Genomic DNA, 19,025 nt, shown 5'->3' with positions numbered 1-19,025 from the left:
CAATAGCATACACATACCAATGTAATGTTAACACAAGACCATGAACTGAAGAAACTGAGGGCTTATATACACTGATGATGATAATCAACAGAACAGGGAACAGGTGATAATCAGTGGAACAGGTGTGTAAATAATAAGTTAATCAATTCATAGTCCAAGCTGAGGAGAGGGAGGGAGGGGGCTCTGGATGAGGATGAGTGGCAGGCAGTGGAAGACGACCAAGGAGACAATGACCAGGGAAGACATTAATGTGGGAGGAGCCAGGGTGAAGACAGGAGGAACCAGAGCAGAGACGGGAAAAGCAGGGGGATGACCCAGAGCAATGACATGAAAGTCCATGGTGGAGCAGATGTAGGGAGGAGCCATGGTGGAGCCTTTGTGGAGAGGCTGGGTGGAACCAAGCAGATGACCGACTGAGGTGTAGCCGTTGGAGGTAGAGACTCAGGTGGAGCCGAAGAGCCAGGGCGAAGCTGTAGGCCTGGATGACCACGGTGGAGCTGCAGGCGGGCGTGACCAAGGTGGAGGCGTGGCAGACCAGAGCCGAGATGGTGGGAGTGAGTACAATGGAGGAACAGCCAAAGGGATGGAGGGTTGAGGCACAGCTGCTGACTCGGAACTCCAAGGCCAGAGTGACAATGGACCAAGGTGGAGCCAGAGGGACAAGGAGCCCACCAGAGCCCGAGGGATGACAGTCCATGGTGCAGCCGAGTGAGCACTGAACTTAGGTGGAGCCGATGAGTCGGTGGGATGAGGTGGAGTTCAGGGCTTGGAGGCTTGACGTGGAGCTAAGGGATCCTCAGGCCAAGGTGGAGCTGATGACTGGGAAGGCAGATCCGTACAGCAGGGCAGAACCACTGGAGGAGCCAAAGGGCTGAAGGGAGACAATGAAGAAGAGGACGAGGAACTGGATGGCTTTGGCAGAGGAGGAAGAAAAAAGTATTAACAGGAAAATAATTTGGCTGCACAGCAGCTCTAGAAGAAAATGGTGTCATTGTCCAGCTTAAGTAAGTTCAGTGTTGATTCATTCTTTTGTAAAAATCATTAGTTATTATTTTAGTTTGTTTATCTATACAGCAGCTCTGGAGAAAACAGTGATGTCATCGTCCAGATCAGTTCAGTCGCATTCAATGGTGTCAATGCAGGCAGATCAAAAACATTGTTGAATATCAAATGTCCCCAACTAAACAAGACAGAGGCGACAGTGGCAAGGAACCCAAACCCAATCAGGTGACAAAAATGGAGAGAAACCAGGCTCACTCGGGCAGCCAGTTCTCCTCTGGCCAACAACGAACAGTGCATGATTATGATTCAGGCAGCTTTACGGGTCATACATTTTCTCAGATTGGGATCGGAACAGTCAAAATAATAAATCCAGTTCCATCAGGTTGAAGATCGGATTCATCACACCGGTATGGAAACGGTTTTGTTGGGGGTCTGTGCCACTGACTGTCGTGTCATGTGAGGCCTTCACAGGGGATAGTTGACACAATCTCTGCTGACACTTCTTCTTATGATTACATCGGGTGTAATAGCAAGTGTTCCCGGTTCCAGCTGACCTAATTTATGCAGCCTAACAATCCTTTAATGGATGTGAAAATATAAATTGATAATGTGTTATATGTATGTCAGGTTAAAGAGATGGGTTTTTAGTCTAGATTTAAATTGACATAGTGTGTCTGCTTCCCGAACAATGCTAGGAAGACTGTTCCAAAGTTTAGGTGCCAAATAAAAAAAGGATCTACCAGCTGCAGTTGAATTTGGTATTCTAGCTATTATTAACTGGCTAGAATTCTGAGATCACAATAAATGTGTAGGACTACAATGCATTAAGAGCTCGCTCAAGTACTGGGGAGCTAAACTATTGCTTTGCAAGTAATTAGCAAGTCTTTAAAATCTATATGATGTTTAATAGGGAGCCAATGCAGTGTTGACAGAACCGGGCTAATATGGTCATACTTCCTGGTTCTAGTAAGAACTCTAGCTGGGCAGAGGCAATGGCGATGGAGATTTGGTGCTGGATGATGAAGACGACTTGGAGCTGGGCTTAACCAGTGAATATTTGGATCTGGGCTTAACAAGAAATGACTTGGAGCTGGGCTTAACCAACAATGACTTGGACCTGGACTTATCCAGCGATGACTGAGACAACGTGGAACTGGACCTATCCAGTAATAAATGAGATGACTTGAAACTGGACTTATCCAGTGATGACTGAGACAACCTAGAACTGGATTGAACCAGCGGTAACTGAAGACTAGCAAGCACATCATCCAGCTCATCAAACATCAATTTTGTCGAGTTTCAGCTTGGTTTACGCACCTCAACCTCGGGAGTGTGGGCGGGGCTCCAGTTCATTCCCTCAGTTCCTTCAGACTCTCCAAATGCTCTGGCTCAGAATTCGTGGTGGGCTCAAGCTCTGAGTCTGCTGTGGGCTCTGGCTTTTGCTCCAGTGCAGGCATAGCTGATGGCTGGCTGGGCTCTGGGTCAGGAGTGGGGCTGGCGTTATCCTCTTCAACAGGGCAGATGGTAAACAAAGATCCACACTGAACCAGCACCCACTCCACATATTTGGCAAAGCTCCCTTGAGGACCTACACAGGCAGGCGTGCCTTCGACCGCTCGCTAAGCCCAGTGTGGTAGAAAACACACAGTGAGTGTCGGGATAGTGGGTTATGCGCGACAGGTCGAGAAAGCCCCTTGTGTGATCCTCTTAATCTTGTCTTTAGGTCTCGTGTTCTGTCAGAGTATTAAATACAGTATTAAATCCACCAAAGAGTGGAGAAAATAGTCTTTTAATAAACACAAAGACCAACATAACGTTAACACAAGAGCAGGAACTGAAGAAACTGAGGGCTTATATACACTTATGATGATAATCAACCGAAAAGGGAACAGGTGTGTAACTAATAAGAAACCATGACAACTAATGAAGAACTCAGGCAATGACAATGACAATGAAAATTATGACAAAGAAACTAAACAAGACAGTCAAACTAAACATAAATGTGACAGTAACATTTCTAAGCAACATTTCTGAGGTGTAAACTGTTGTTCTAGAGACATTAGAGATATAGCTATCTAATTACAAAAAGTCATCTAGACAAATACTATTATCATTATGATTATAATTTAATTGTTTGGTCCTGGAACTTACTGTACATAATATTTCATCTTTAACCTCCTTAATGCAATCTGTAATTTTATCTGGGGGATATGTAAAGCTGTGTGTTAATTATGGAAATTATTGCCATGCTGCCTAATTATATCACCAAAAGGGAGAACAAGAAAGGGCCCCTAGACTGAGCCTTGTGGCACATCAGACCTGTGTCAGACAGCTCATTTACACAAATAAAATGATATAGTGGACCAGTACATAGATCATTTTCTGAAGAACTAGGAAATAAAAAGTTCAATGTGGAACTTAACAATGTTCTCCTATGACATCATGCTGAAAAATGAAAAATTCACATGAACCCTTAATTTTATTTTAATTGTAGGTGTTGATTTTTTTTTTTACAGGTGTTTCTGGCACTACTGTACAATTACTAAAAATTGTACATGATTTCCAGTATATGAACAGTGTTCTTGTGTTTTTGCGAAAGACCTGAAGGCAAGAGAAAGCGAGAAAACCTGCTCAAACGTGTGGCTAGTCAGAGTGCAGTGTGGTTATCATGGCTGTAGTGGCTGTAACCTACAGGAAGTTTGTTCACAGAGATAAAGACCAAGACAACCAGCTGTCATTCATCTCACTGCCTTTGTTACGGTCATCCCGTATGACTCACTCATCATGCTCTTGCCCATGATGTGTGTGTATTAGATGTATGGTATCTTCATTATAGAGAGTTGTGCTTTTACACAAGGCACTTTCCACAAATAAGGTACAACATAAAGCCAAAAAATTAAGATATTTGTTTTCCTTTTCAACAAATGGTCAGTAATGGTAACTTTAAAAAAAGAATAGTGATTGTCAACCTCAGAAGATCAAATTAAATATTTGCAATTTTTTTCAACCCTGATACCAAAATTTGGGACGTATAAGATTCTTATTTGTATGATTATGTAGTTGTCTAGGAATAAAAATGATACACAAATTCAATAGGCAAATTTAATATATAAATAAATCAAAATTTCTCCAGAATGGAGGTTTGCAAGTAAGAGGGTTGAATATATCCTCTAAATTAAACTATTTAATTTTGAAACCTGAATGTGGTATGTTCCATTTTATATAATGTAGGTAGCAACTAAATATTGCATTTTAGGTAATTAAAATCACTTTTAATTTGTGAATTACATTGTTTTTACTACATTGTTTTTTGTTGATCCAATACCAATCTAACAGATTATATCAAAACTACAGTTTTAGATTTTAGTTATTGGATACAATCGAGAAAGTCAAGTCCTCTGATGTGGCACAGACCAAAATCACAGTTTTAAGTGGGGACAGATATAGACATTTGATGTGTAAATGATCTATTTTTTATGCTTAATTAATAATCATTACTATAACTATAATAGTAACTATAATAGTAGCAATTTTATCTCACATATCTGTCCTACTTTATATTAGGTGTCTATGTACTAGCATTTAAATTAATCATTTGATACAATGAACTACCATACATGTTTTTGCATTGTACTTATAGTTAAGAAATACCTGAATGTAATTTCTTTAATTACATCTATAAGTACACTGTTGACCTTCCTCTACACCTTAACCCACACATAAACCTAACCATACCACCAAACCTAGTAACCTTACCAATCCCAATACAACATGAACACAGTAAGTACATTTGTTGATGCAAGTAGTTAGTAAGTAGTTAAAGACACCTAATATAAAGTGTGACCTGCATATCTAATAGGTCTTATGACAAAAAAAACTCCCAAAGTTTTCATACTTGAATTTACCATTTTATGTACATAATTTTCATTGCCTTTTCTTTATTATAAGGAAAGTCTAGTCTGATTAGTGTTAACAATATACAAATTTACAGTATGCATATATATTTAAATCTTATCAAGCTTAATGTTGCAGTGTTGTGGCTATTGTCCTCTGTTCTGCAGCGAGACAGTTATAGAGCTCTTCAGAGCTGTTGTGCAATAGAGACAGTGACTGTGAGAGAGCGTGTGTGTGTAGATGTAACGGACTTCCTGTGGTGCCTAAAAAATACCCTGCAATGCACTATTGGGAAAACATGAGAGCACACAGACAAAAACCCTTGGGTTCCCACTCAGGAGTCACAATGTACTGGTCATAGTTAAAAACTAGCCATTTCAAAATACCATTTTATATAAATAAGAATCCAAGCTCATTTATCATATTGTTATAAAAAAGAACATTTGAATCTCCATTAAGGTCAGTTTTTTTTAAATCCAAAAATAAAATACTTGCAGAGTACTCAACTCCAGAAAAGAGATGACATTACACAAGTGTCCATAAAAGTCTCTCACATTCAAATTTAAGGAAGTGAATGTGAAAGCTCTAAACTTCCCCATTTACACTGTGTGTGTGTGTGTGTGTGTGTGTGTGTGTGTGTGTGTGTGTGTGTGTGTGTGTGTGTGTGTGTGTGTGTGTGTGTTGTTCAGGTATACCGTTATGGAGACAAAATTTCCCCACATAGATGTGGGATGTGGGGATAATATCCGAAATCCTTGTTCTTGTGGGTACATTTTTTGGTCCCCATCAGGAAAACAGCTTATAAATCATACTACGTGATGTTTTTTAAAAAGTGTGAAAATGCTGAAAGTTTTCTGTGATAGATAGATAGATAGATAGATAGATAGATAGATAGATAGATAGATAGAAGTTTTGTTTGGCTCTTACAATGCAAAAAAAAAAAAAAAACATGATAAACTTTTGTCTCATATTTTCCACTTTCAAAACAATGCCAGAAGCACCTCATGTCAATCGAGTTTAGCATATGAAAATCCAAGTCAAACACAGAATAATGCATTTGTCTATGCTGCAATAGTAGTTGCTTCCTCAAAATATGTGATAACAGTACAATGCTTTGATTAAAAAGGGAACAAAGTTCTCTCGGAACTTCACTTTGGCCAAACGCTGAAGTTTATGATTCTCAGACAATAGCACATGTAAAAATTTCCCTCTGATTGATCGACTCAAAGCCACAACAACATTGCCTATTTACACAACAACTTACACAAAAACAGAGGGTTTTCCATTAGATAGATCTTTGCTCTTACTAGTCATTACAAATACGACTCAATGTACTGTATTAGTACAATGGTGCAAAACTGTTCAATAGAATTCATGAGTAAGATCTTTAAAAATAAATAAACAAATAAACCTGAAGCAATGAAAATAGTTTTTGATAACAGAAAGTTTGATGCCAAACATTTTTGGTAAAATGTATTATGTGTCAACTCTTCTAATAACAGATAATAATTAAAACAAATTAATCATCTAAGAGATGGTGGAGATGCACACAAGGCCATCCCATCAACTGAATCATGATTGGTCGATATCCCTTGACAGTGTCACAAATGAAAAATCACGAGTCATCGCCACATTTGACCTATCAGAGGCCAGATCTGTCAGTAAAGTCAGGTTAATCGCTCATGGGCGATACAGGAAATTTAGTCTTTTTCACACCAGGACAGTGAAGCTGAAGGCAGAAGATTTTAAAAACAAGATTTGCCCATTTGAAAAGAGATACTAGAGTACAGCGCTCTTGTGAAGTAATTTCCACGTTATGCAATATTCTGTAAATAAGTGTGAAACTGTGAGATAGACACCACAGAAGAAGTTATATGATTGAAGGGCTTCATGTTGCATTACAGAATGGAAAGCTGTGTTATTTCTCCTGTAAGTATATGAGATTGTCTTCTCTTTCTCTTTCCAATTTAAATATTTCCAGGTGAAACTAAAAAACTATTATAAAAGTAAAATTTAATCGTATTTATTGTGGAAAGTATAATTTTGTAGTTTTTTTTTTTTTTTAGTAAGTTAAGTTTTGCATAGTATAATTATAGAAGTAGAATTTATTGAGTTACTAACACAACATTTTGCACATTTTTAACTAAATTTAACTTAATTTTATAAAAATTTAAATAGGTAAAAAAACAAAGCGAAAGAAAAACAATTGAATTTTTTTCAGTTGTCTGAAGAAATAATTCCGTATGACCATGATGCTCGGCCGATATATGACTTCTACCCATATCTCAGTACTGACCCTGAGACTCATCCTGGTGAGTTTTAAAAAATCATTTCAGTTTTTTAATATATATTTGATTCTTGTTATTTCATAGTGTGATGATTCACGTCATTTCCCACTGATTCTCGGTCTGAGGTTCTAAATGTCCGGAACTGGTCTGTTGGTTTCTGATACTGTAATAAAAAAAAAAGTAATTTAACAACAGAAAAAGAATTTAAAAAAAACAGACTTTGAACTTAATTTTGTTCTCCCTTGCTGTTTCTCATGGAAGAAAGTGGATGGGACTACACAAGTGTTCATGCTCATCACAGTGAATTTGAGCCGCCTCAAGGAAACCATTTCACTGAGCTTCATCCCACCACATACCGCTATGGAGATGTGGAGTCCTTCCATCCATCTGTAGATGCAGGGATGGGAACACTTCTACCTGTGATTCCTCCACAGGTTAGTCGGAAAATTTTTACTGTTAATTCTTGTGACATAATGGTATAAAATCTCTTACATTTATTTAATCATTTCGTTTTATCTTATGTACTGAAATGGTTCTGTTTACCTATATGAAGCCTTCTTTGTTGCTAGGTAAATACAGATTTTAGTGCCTTGGCACCATTAACTGTGGCTTCTTAAAAGAAGTACAAAATGCAGTAAAATATTCTATTCAGCCAAATAAGAGACATTAGAGGTGTGGATATTTTAGTTTTGCTTTTAGTCTGCAGTAAAAATGCCCTTGAATGAGAATATTCAGCTATTAATATTAATTTAGTAACCAATAGTGTACTGTGATCAGAGAAAAGATCTGAGAGAAAGAAATTATAAAGGAAAAGTAAAAGAGATGGGCAGGATGTGAGTGGAGAAGACAGACTGATTGCTCAACACTGTCTTTTCCTGACTAAAGACTGTTGCTGCTACACAATTACACACACTACACACACACACACATTAAACACAATCACAGTCAAACCTCAACTAATGACAGCCTCTGAATTTAATGCAAACTAGGAGTTTTGAATTTGGTTTAGTAACATAAGCCATTTGAATGTAAATTTCTGACCAAGAGCAGCTCACCAGCATACAGTACAATTACTGTAAAGTAAGAATGTAAAGTAAAAATAAAAAACTTGTTCAGTATTTACTCACCCTAAACCCATCAGATTGTCCTTATTCTATATGTTAAGTATAAATGGAGATATTTAGCACAATATCCAAGCTGCTCTTCTCCATAAAACAAAAGTGAATTAAGGACTAGTGCTGTCAAGCTCTAAAAATGACAAAAACACACAATAAATGCATCATAAAATCAGGCTAATCCATACAATTTAGCTTCTGCTGTTTTTTGAGATCATGCGCATGATTTGTCCTAAACCAGTTAGACACAAACCCACCCCACAGCCGATTTTATTAGTGCTGTCAATCACAGTGATGACTGCCTACATAATGGCAAAACAAATACTAACACCTAACTGTAACAAACACCCTAACATCGTGCCTATACTGGCTGCATCCATTGCTGCGTATCCCCGCAAAAAACCTTACTCGGGTAAGACGCCATCTTGAATTTAACGTGGATGAAAACAAAGCTGTGAGGGACAGACGTACAGTCTTTACAATGGCAAGCATGCATAAAGGTCCTAGATCACATAATTTTCACAATTCACAACTTCCAAAATTGTCTTATGGAGTTTTTGTCTGGGGGGTGGCGGGGGGATGGGTAGGGGGGTGAGATGTTTCGTCAGCTGAACAATGTATTGTATGTATTGCGTTGAATGTATTGTACTTCTGTTCCTCACAGCATAATTTTCATTCCTGTCAAAACTTAAATATGGTGCTACCCTGATATAGCTTGAGGCTGTCTACACTAAACATATCAAAACGGAACTTCCAAAACCATTTGTCCTGTTGTCAGAAGTAGCACAAGAACGTGAAGTATACATCAGAAATAGAACAAGGCATGAGTTTACTGTTGCCGTCTCGTCGTGTTGCACCGGATCCAGTGTAGACAGCAGTGTTAGGGGTAACGCATTACAAGTAATGTAAGTTACGTAATCAGATTACTTTTTTCCAAGTAACTAGTAAAGAATTACCTTTAAATTTACAAGAAAATATCTTACCTTTTCAAATAAGTAACACAAGTTACTTTGTTTTCCCATTTATTGACAGACAGCTCTCCTGTCCCCATGTTGAGAGAAATTGTGAGTAAGTGCAGAGGTGTTGTGTGCGCTGTGTGAACATGATGGTTGTTGTAGTTATAGACCAGTGGTTCCCAACCTTTTTTAGCCCCCCCCCCCCCCCCCCCCCCCCCCCCCTCCGAATTAATACTCAAATTCAAATACTTTTTTTATTCACAAAAACATCTGTATTCTGGTGTTATTACTTTTCCCATGCTATTATTTTTAATAACTCAGCGATCTGAAGGTGGGTTTATGTCATCATTGAACAGTTCCTCTGTCAGAACAAGCAACCGTGCCTATATTTGGAGCGTCTGATGCCTTATGTGTACATAAAAACCACTGATCCTCACAAACTTCTCCAAAACACGCTTCTTCGGCGAGCATCCGTTATAAAAAAACAAAAAAAAACAAACTCACAGTACATTCATTTTGACAACTACGCAAATATATTGAACTGTGTTCATGCAGAATGTTACAGCGATCAGTGAGCCGAGAGGGCACATGCACGGTTTGTTTGCGCATCAATAAAATCGGACTCGCGCATGCCTAATGTACTCCTGTATGTCACTGTAATCGCCTTTACCTTAATTAATCGTCATCCATCAAAACTTTTTTAGCGACACTGGTTTTCTTTATCCAGCTGAGAGATCTAGTTTGCGTATCCTATGTTCATGAAGCAGTTAGGCGTTTTGAGCCTGTATTTTCCAGCAGCACGATGAGAAATATATATATATATATATATATATATATATATATATATTTAACGTATTAATAATAAAATTTATGAATTATATTAATATATTTAAATTAAATTTATGTTATCTCGCAGCCCCCCTGGAGGATCACTGACCCCCGCGGCCCACAGGTTGAAAACCACTGTTCTAGACTAAATGTTAGCAGGCATTTACACTTGCACAAAATAGATTCAGTATTCCTCAAAATGAATAAAAACAGTGAAATGCAAACTCGCAAACCTGTAGGCTACTACTTTAATATGTTAAATTACACAAATATACTTTAAGTATTTAAAAAGTTAATCTATTTAACTTTATTAACAAGTGTCTTTGCTGCTAATCTTCAATGATCCGATTCAAACATAATAATAAGCAAAAATTACTTTAGATAAACAACACATTTGTGTTTAATTTTTTGTTTTATTGTTGAAGAGTTGTCTGATCTGCGCCCTCTACTGTACAGGCATGAATTTGCATTTCCTTCAGCCTGAGGCTTATTCATTTTACTTATGGTGTGAAAGGGCCTTAACATTTGCCAAAAATAGAATAACTTTTTTTGTTATTAAAAAAAAACAAGCAAGCCCAGCCCAGATGAGAAAAATCAGCACAAAAGTAATGCAAAAGTAATGTAACGCATTACTTTCCATAAAAAGTAACACAATTAGCCACGCATAAAGTAATTAGTAACGCAATATTGTAATGCATTTCTTGTAAAAGTAACTTTCCCCAACACTGGTAGACAGTTTCTGAACCCTGAACTGAATCCATGAAGGCTGAACTTTTCTTGATGGGCAACTGCATGATTGATTTGACCAATGAAATCGGCTGTGGGTTGGGGTTTGGGCTTAACTGGTTTGAAAATAAAAAACACCCTGATCATACAGTAGTTTTGTGTGAGGAATAGACCACTAAAGTGATTATTCATTAAAAAAAAATTCTTTACTGCTGAAGCTCTCAAATCTCATTTGCACTCATGTTTGATTCAAATATGCCTTGTGTTGTGCCAGATTTGATGTTAACATCTTTGGTTCTCACTTGTCTAATGATCAGTTCATTATTAACCTGGCCTGAATAGAGTGGAGCAGGGATGACATCAAAACCGAGAAGAATAATTCACCCCTGGTTCCTTCGAGATTTTCCTATGGGGTTTTATAATGGGTTTTTTATTTATGAGTAAATTAAAGCCTGTGGTAAACATAATTAGATAATACTTTGACATTTTGTACAAGGTAAATTACACACCCATACCGAAAACAAAAATTTTGAAGCAGTTATGTTTATTTTGGAAAACGTTATGTTTCTAGTAACTAGATAAGAGAGTTTGGGGTGTAAGTGTGTGCATTTACATTGTAGAACAAAATGAACAAAATCAAGTTATGTTTACCACATGCTTTATTTTACTCATAAATTGAAAAACCTCATTATAAAACCCCATGGGTGTGTTTCAATCAGCAAATCAGTAAATCGTGTACACGAATTCGGGCACTGGTAAGGACAGTAAATGCTGGTTCACTACACATTGGGACACTTATGACTCTATTTCCGGCGACGTGATAACGTCCTCATTGTACAACATCACTGTATTTATGAACAACAGTAGATATGATATTTTCTGACATTACTTGTAATGTTATTTAAAGTACATTATGATAAATTATTTGCTTGGTACATATACGTGCAACATTTCAGCCGTAAATAAATTATAAACGTTAGCTAGATTATGGTCATTACCTGTCTAGCAATGTATGTTTATGCTGAAATATAATAAAATAATGGTTTGTATTTTTAAAAACATCTATCGTGCGTCGTTATGTGTAGTGAGTTGGCTCACGTGATTCAAGTTTCGCACTTCAAAACTTCCGTTAAGGGAGCATAGTGAGCATCGATGCTCCCTGGTTTTCACGGTGCATTGTGGGACTTTTTAGGGAGCGAACATTTCAGTGCCCTGGAAGGATTCTGCGATTGAGACAGCCCTTAAAATGGCCGACTCCCTAGTCAGTGCCCTGACTACTGAACTAGGGAGCTGATTGAGACACACCCAAAGAAACCAGTGGCGAATTAGTCTTCTGGGATTTGACGTCATCTCTGCAGCACTCTCTATTGGTCTATAATACTAGGAGAAAGCTGTCAGCATTGCCACTTATTTAAATGGCAGTTGCTCATGCAGTGCCAGCAGTACACAGAATTAATATTAAATCCACATCTTTGCACACTCAGTTATATGAAGCTTTGAAGCTTAACGAATCATTTGTTTCGAATCAGTGGTTCGGAGCGCGTATCAAGCTGCCAGTCACGTGAACTATTGAAGTTTCAAAACACTTATGACGTAATGAAGCCTCGTTTACTGAAATCATGGGATTTTGGTGCATTGAACCAAACAAATGATTTGTAAAGCTTCGAAGCTTCATGAAGCAGTGTTTTGAAATCGCCCATCATATGGAATAAAGTCGCTATTTTGTTATTTTTGGCGCACAAAAAGTATTCTCGTTGTTTTATAATATTAAGGTTGAACCAGTGTAGTCACATTAACTGTTTTAAACATGTTTTTAGTAGCTTTATGGGCATTGAAAAAGGGAGTGTTATTGCTGGCGATGCAGGCTTCACTGAGCCATCGGATTTTATCAAAAATATCTTAATTTGTGTTCTGAAGGTCTTATGGGTGTAATTAATGACATAATTTTCATTTTTGGGTGAACTAACCCCTTAAATGAGATTAAAATAAGTGTAACCTAAGTGTAAACATTTATTTTAGATACACCCCTGCAAATATAACTAAATAATAGACCATTTAAAAAGTGTACTAATACCATTGTAGAACAAAAATGTGTTTGTGTTGTTGGATTCTGCTGATAGAAATGAAACTTTGTGGCTCTCTGGGATGATTTGGAAGCAAATGTGATGTGCACTTGATTTGTAAATCTGGGACCACACCATTGTGTGTCCCTTTCTGTTGACACTGACTTTTTGTACTTCCTCTTTCAATGTAAAGTAATTCTGTGGTTTCCAAGTATTTGATACCACTAATAGAAGATCATGCTAAACCAGCATTTTCTGCTTGAAAATGAGTATGGGGGGATGTACGTTTGATAAACTTTTCAGAAAACATTGATCTTGCTTGATCATTTGCATTTGTCAGACATTTTGCTTTTATATATATATATATATATATATATATATATTTATACAGGGTGCGATTTGTGAAACCAGAGGGGGGGATGTTTTGAAATTATTTATTTATTTATTTATTTATTTGTCTTTTTTTTTTCCTTTTGAAAATAAATCACAAACCACAGTGGACCTATATACTAATTTTTGGCAGCTGCCTGTTACAGAAAATTTTTTTACAATAAATATTCTGATTTAACCATGAGTTTTTAAGTATTAGCCAGATTAGATAGCTTCGATATTTGCACCACTATTTACACTGACACTAATAATTCCTAATTTCTAATAGGAATGCAAAATCATGCAAAATCAATCAGTAGCAATCGCGTTTGCTCCTATTTATTTTTGATCACAGTGCATACACAAGCGTTTAGTCCCAAAGTGCGCACATTTGGAGAAATACACTTTTACCTCATATTTCATTAGATAAAATAGAACCAGGCCCGTACACAGGGTTTCATAATTACCGAGGTCACAAAATGTAGTTTACTAGTCTAGGGGGGTACGGGGGCATGCTCCCCCGAAAAAAATTTAGATTTCCTTGGTGTAGACATGCCTGTGCATTTTAGGATGTTTTAAGGCCAACAAATTGGATAACAATTGCTTTGAAACAATGTCAACAAATAGCCTATGCATGCACAGTTTTGAGGCAGCTTTAATCGCATGTTTGGTAATTTTATGATTTAATTTACAACAGAAGAACGACGGTGCATGCTCGTAGTTTCATTTGCGCTTTATTTAAGCTTTATTTAAGCTATTTATTTAAGCTTTATTTAAGCTATAATAAAGTAATGTGCAGTGCGCGCCGCCGCATTTGCGCGTGCAATTCCGCGAGCACAGTATAACGGCTGATTGGACAGTCATGTTCATTTTTTCAGAGTTCAGAGTTTTACTGACATAGCCTGACAACATCTCGTCTGACCGCAGTTCACTGTTGTTCAAGTAAAACTCCCTCGTCCTCACCTATCTTTTCCGTGTTCGTTTGACTGGCGCTGAGTCGAAGTTGGAATGCACGTCTGAAAAGTGTCCCATTTGTTGTGGTCGTAAAGAGACAGTTCTATATAAACGCAGCGTTTTACTTGCCGATGTTTTAAAAAATATTTTTATTTTTGGTATTTTATATGCTCTGTTGGTGGTTTGTGGAGTAGCATCAACCGGGGGTAATAATTCAACAGAGGCAGGGACACATAGACCAGAAGGGGGGAAATCCCCCCATCCCCCCCTACAAATCGCACCCTGTACATATATATCCAATGAAATGAGTCTCATGACACACTGTAAACCTGAATAAGTTGGGCTAACTCAAAAAATCTGAGGTAATCAGTTACATCTATTTATGATGTTCCCAATTTTAAGTAAGCAGAACTACCAGGTTTTGAGTTTGTAGTCCTCATGCATGTTAATTGCTCCTGACTTGAAGTACTGAGTTAGCTAACTCATACATTTTAATAGCAATTAACATAAAAGATTTAGTTAATTAACTATTTTATTTTGAGATCTTGCAAATCAAACGAGTTATTTACTTCAATGTAAACCTTACTAAGAAAATTCAATAAACGCCAACTTGCTAATTTTCTAACATGTTAACAATAACATGGTATAGCACTTACTGAATGAATACAGCAATTTAAAAAATGTAATTTACCTGCTCTCAAACCAAGCCACATGCGCCGCTTGTCACCATGATGGTAACTCTCCAAAAACCCACATTCACAGAAACTCTTCTGAATTAGCATAATAAAACATGAATCACTACTAAATCTCCCTTACCATTAATCTTGCACAAAAAACATTACATAACACTTAATTTTAGCATTTACTCCCCCTTTCAAGTGCCATGGGCAAAGCATGCTGGGAAATAGGAATCCCAGCCCAGTTTCAGTTAAACTTAAGTTAGTCTAAATTAAAAGAAATTAGTTCATACAACTCAATACAATGAAACAGTTCAGTTTACTTGCAATATGTCAGTGTTGTTTTCGAATTTGTATGAATTTGTACAATCTCGTTTATTTTTTCTTACAACCTGCTCATGCCACACTGAGGTTTACTTTTTTATGTTTAGTTAAAAAATCATTTGTTTTGGCAAATTAGTGATAAATTCATACAATCTCATTTGCATGTTTTCAAATAATCTGCTTAATTTTAGGGGTGTGGGTTCATTCTTTTTTTATTAAAATTAAATTAAATTTATTAAAAGTTTTCTCGAGTTGGTCATTGATTGCTTTGATTTTGTGAGTTGCTGTGTCATGGTTAGCATAATAACATTTATATGGAGGTAAGACTGATGATTGTCGGTATATTTCTACAGTATACTTACGTCCCCCACGCGCTGTACCCACGGTCCCCCCTTCCCCACTGCAGTACTGATGAAGAGGACCCTGGGGGACGCAGTCCACCCTTTGAGGTGTCAGAAGGTGAGGAGGACAATGATGGGCATCCGGGCACCTCCAGCACTCTATCAGGTGAGCTTCAAACTAAAAAAGTCTTGCGGCCGAGTCCAAGACAATATTTTCATGGTCTTGGTCTTGTCATGGATTCTTCTGGTCTCGACTACAACACTGTAGCATAACCATTACACTCTTATTATTTCTATAGTATAAATTAATATAAGAACATTACCAAAAATATCAAGTTTCTACTTTCAAACCCTCCAGAATGTCTTGCCCCATAAACTCTATTGTAAATGCATTATTGTAAGCATGTTTATATGGCAATTAACAGCACCTCACTAATGCTATCTACAGATCTCAAGGTTTACTTGAACACAATACTCCTTTAAAAATTGCGTTTGAAAAGAGATTCATGTCAAAAGTGGCAAGGCAAAGGGATTGTGTCCCATGCAGACTTTAAAATGGATGTCAATTTCTACAGGAAACAAAAGGAAAGTGCGTCTCTATCAGTTCCTCCTGGACCTGCTGCAGGATGGAGACATGCGGGACTGCATCTGGTGGGTGGACAGAGAGCGAGGCATCTTTCAGTTCTCCTCCAAACACAAGGAGACACTCGCCAGCCGCTGGGGCCAGCAGAAGGGCAACCGCAAGAGAATGACCTACCAGAAGATGGCCAGGGCCCTGCGCAACTACGGCAAGACCGGAGAGGTCAAAAAGGTCAAGAAGAAACTTACATACCAGTTCAGCAGCGAGGTGATGAGGAGGACGACTATGGATAGGAGGCAGTATCATCACTGACACTCTGGACACAAAATATTTCCTTTAGATCTAGTGTCTTTTACCTACAATGTAATTATTCACAAATTCTCTCATGTCACTGTTCTGCAGTAAAAAAATTTAATCTCAGGGATATGTAATATGTAGCCTATAGGGATATAGGTATGTGTAATATTTGGGTAGCTGACATGGACATTGACATTTTTAACCACTTTAAATCAGCTTTTTGATTTCACAATTATTTCACTATACATTTCAATAGACCAGTGGCGTGATAAATGGATTTAAGGGGGGAAAAATTCCATGTAGTCTCTCAATTAACATGGTCATGAAAATGGCACAACAAAAACAACAACAACAATAATAATACTTTTTTTTTTTTTTTAAATACTGTTTAAAGTCATTTAGATGGATTTAACATGTTGTACTGTAGGACATTTTGATATATTCAGCTATTTTGACAGTTTCGTAGGTTGACTCCCATATGCTTCATCCATTCCACACAAATAACTAAAGCCTTAACTTATATTATGCTTATTAAAAAACCTTTCTTTATATTATGTGAAGGTGTCACACTGCTAAATAAATGAACCTGGAAGTCAGCTACCACATTCCTCCCTGAAAAAAAAAAAAGCTTATTTACTTCCTACTGGGTTTCTTGTTGTATTTGTTATAGCAAAAATGTTAAAGGTAGGAACAATTCTAGGGGCCTACAACAATTTTAATAGAATTATTTGTATAATTACATACTAATTAAATACTTAATAGCATTATTACAGTGTAATTACTTTAAAAAAAAACATTCATTGACAAGTACAGCATGACAAGCATGCAACTTTTTTTTGTTTATACATGTAGAAAATTGTCAGTTTTCCTATTCAGCCTGTGTCTTGGTAATAATTTGATGTATAACATTTAATGTTCATGGTAATACTATTTCTACTATGAATTATACTTTATGAAAAAATATTTCAACTATTTAAAAATTATTCTGACAATCCATAGTAATAATACTAATAATAATACAAGAATTAAAGGGATGGTTCACCCAAAAATGAAAATTATCCCATGATTTACTCAACCTCAAGCCATCCTAGGTGTATATGACTCTTCTTTCAGACAAACATAATCCGAGATATGTTTAAAAATATCCTTTGTCCTCCAAGGTTTATAATGGTTGTGAATGGTAGCCCAAATTCTGAAGACAGAAAAAATGCATCAATCCATAAAAAAAAAAAAAAACCAGAATCCACACGACTCCAAAGTTTTAATAAAGGCCTTTTGAAGCGAAGAGATTCATTTTTGTAAGAAAAATATCCATATTTAAAACTTTATAAATTCAAACAACTAGCTTCCAGCGGACGACCGTACGCATACTGCTCAAGTCGATTTGCGCCACAAGAGTAACCCGTGACGGGATGTATGACGCAGGATGTAGGAGTAGCGTAAGGCTAGACGCCTCTTATTTGTTCAAACAAATAGGACTGTGCAACAAACTCAAGCTCCTCTTCTCTTATATCGAAATCCTCCGATATTTCTCTTTAAAATTTCTCGTTTTAGACTTCTTATTCATGACCAGTGTTTCGTTTTGCTCTCTCCTCTGCGCCTCAGCGTTCGTCATTGCGTGGAGTCAGAGATTGCTCTTCTGCCCAAATTGAGAGATTGTCTTCACTGCAGAACACGAGATCCAGGGGGCGAGGTTGGATCCAGATCCAACTCTTTCCACTTTACATTTCCCTAAACCTACATGTCTCCTCCCCCTGGATCTAAATCCACCCATCTCCACCCTCTGGATCTGGATCCAACTCCTCCCACTTTACATATCCCTTAACCTACCCGTCTTTGCCCCCTGGATCTCGTGTGTTCTGCAGTGAGGGGCTACTGCAAATTGACGTGCACAGTATGCGTACAGTCATCCGCCGGAAGTTAGTTATTTGAATTTATAAAGTTTTAAATATGGATTTAAATATCGCTTCAAAAGGCATTTATTAACCCTCTGGATTCGTATGGATTAATTTTTTTATGAATGGATGCATTTTTTTTCTGTCTTCAGAATTTGGGCTACCATTCACAACAACTATAAACCTTAGAGGACTAAGGACATTTTTTAATATATCTCTGATTATGTTTGTCTGAAAGAAGATAGTCATATACACCTAGGATGGCTTGAGGGTGAGTAAATCATGGGTTTATTTTCATTTTTGGGTGAACTATCCCTTTAATGTCTAATCTAGTGATGTTGCTCTATGCTGCCACCCAGGGGACAGTGAATAATATGAATGCCCCATATACAAAAACAAATTAATTCACAGAACTTGTTTTCCTTGCTCTTTAGGGCATTTCCAAAGTTATTTTCATCACTCAAAAAGTCATGTTGCAATTGTTTTCTTGAAGGATTTGGTTTCTGTTTTTAAAGTGGAAATAAATGGTGGGCAGAAAAACAAGAGCAAAAGAGAAACCAGAGAAATCTTTAAATGATAGTACTGTCTTTTGATTTATGTACACAGACTTAAACAGAAACCAAAATGGGATTTGAGTACACAATATAATGCACAAAGAAACTACAGCAACAGAAAACAAAAAATGACTATCACAGACAGACTGCATAGAAAACGGG

General features: G+C 37.2%; 1 protein-coding gene across 2 annotated transcripts; it reads left to right on the top strand.

Moving 5' to 3' along the window:
* The first annotated feature begins 6,542 nt into the window (after positions 1 to 6,542).
* Positions 6,543 to 17,181, top strand: spi1a (Spi-1 proto-oncogene a). 2 transcript variants are annotated; one of them, XM_051884552.1, is made up of 5 exons: positions 6,543 to 6,825; positions 7,118 to 7,208; positions 7,446 to 7,618; positions 15,550 to 15,703; positions 16,113 to 17,181. In XM_051884552.1, the coding sequence occupies exons 1-5, from the start codon at positions 6,787 to 6,789 to the stop codon at positions 16,427 to 16,429; spliced, it is 774 nt and encodes a 257-aa protein (XP_051740512.1). In that variant the 5' UTR covers positions 6,543 to 6,786; the 3' UTR covers positions 16,430 to 17,181. The 2 variants fall into 2 exon arrangements, with proteins under 2 accessions (XP_051740512.1, XP_051740513.1); XM_051884553.1 differs by lacking the exon at positions 7,118 to 7,208 and adding an exon at positions 7,269 to 7,329 and having other exon boundaries at positions 6,553 to 6,825.
* Positions 17,182 to 19,025: the final 1,844 nt, after the last annotated feature.

This window comes from Ctenopharyngodon idella, chromosome 24, assembly GCF_019924925.1.
Source record: "Ctenopharyngodon idella isolate HZGC_01 chromosome 24, HZGC01, whole genome shotgun sequence".
Classification (NCBI taxonomy): Eukaryota; Metazoa; Chordata; class Actinopteri; order Cypriniformes; family Xenocyprididae; genus Ctenopharyngodon; species Ctenopharyngodon idella.
This window is presented reverse-complemented; position numbering and strand designations above follow the sequence as displayed.

What these genes read in the sequence shown, in the direction of transcription:
- spi1a (XM_051884552.1), top strand. Translation starts at nt 6,787, where the DNA reads ATGTTGCATTACAGAATGGAAAGCTGTGTTATTTCTCCT. An exon ending in TGACCCTGAGACTCATCCTG is followed by an intron (nt 7,209 to 7,445) that starts GTGAGTTTTAAA and finishes TTCTCATGGAAG; the next exon opens with AAAGTGGATGGGACTACACA. An exon ending in CACCTCCAGCACTCTATCAG is followed by an intron (nt 15,704 to 16,112) that starts GTGAGCTTCAAA and finishes CAATTTCTACAG; the next exon opens with GAAACAAAAGGAAAGTGCGT.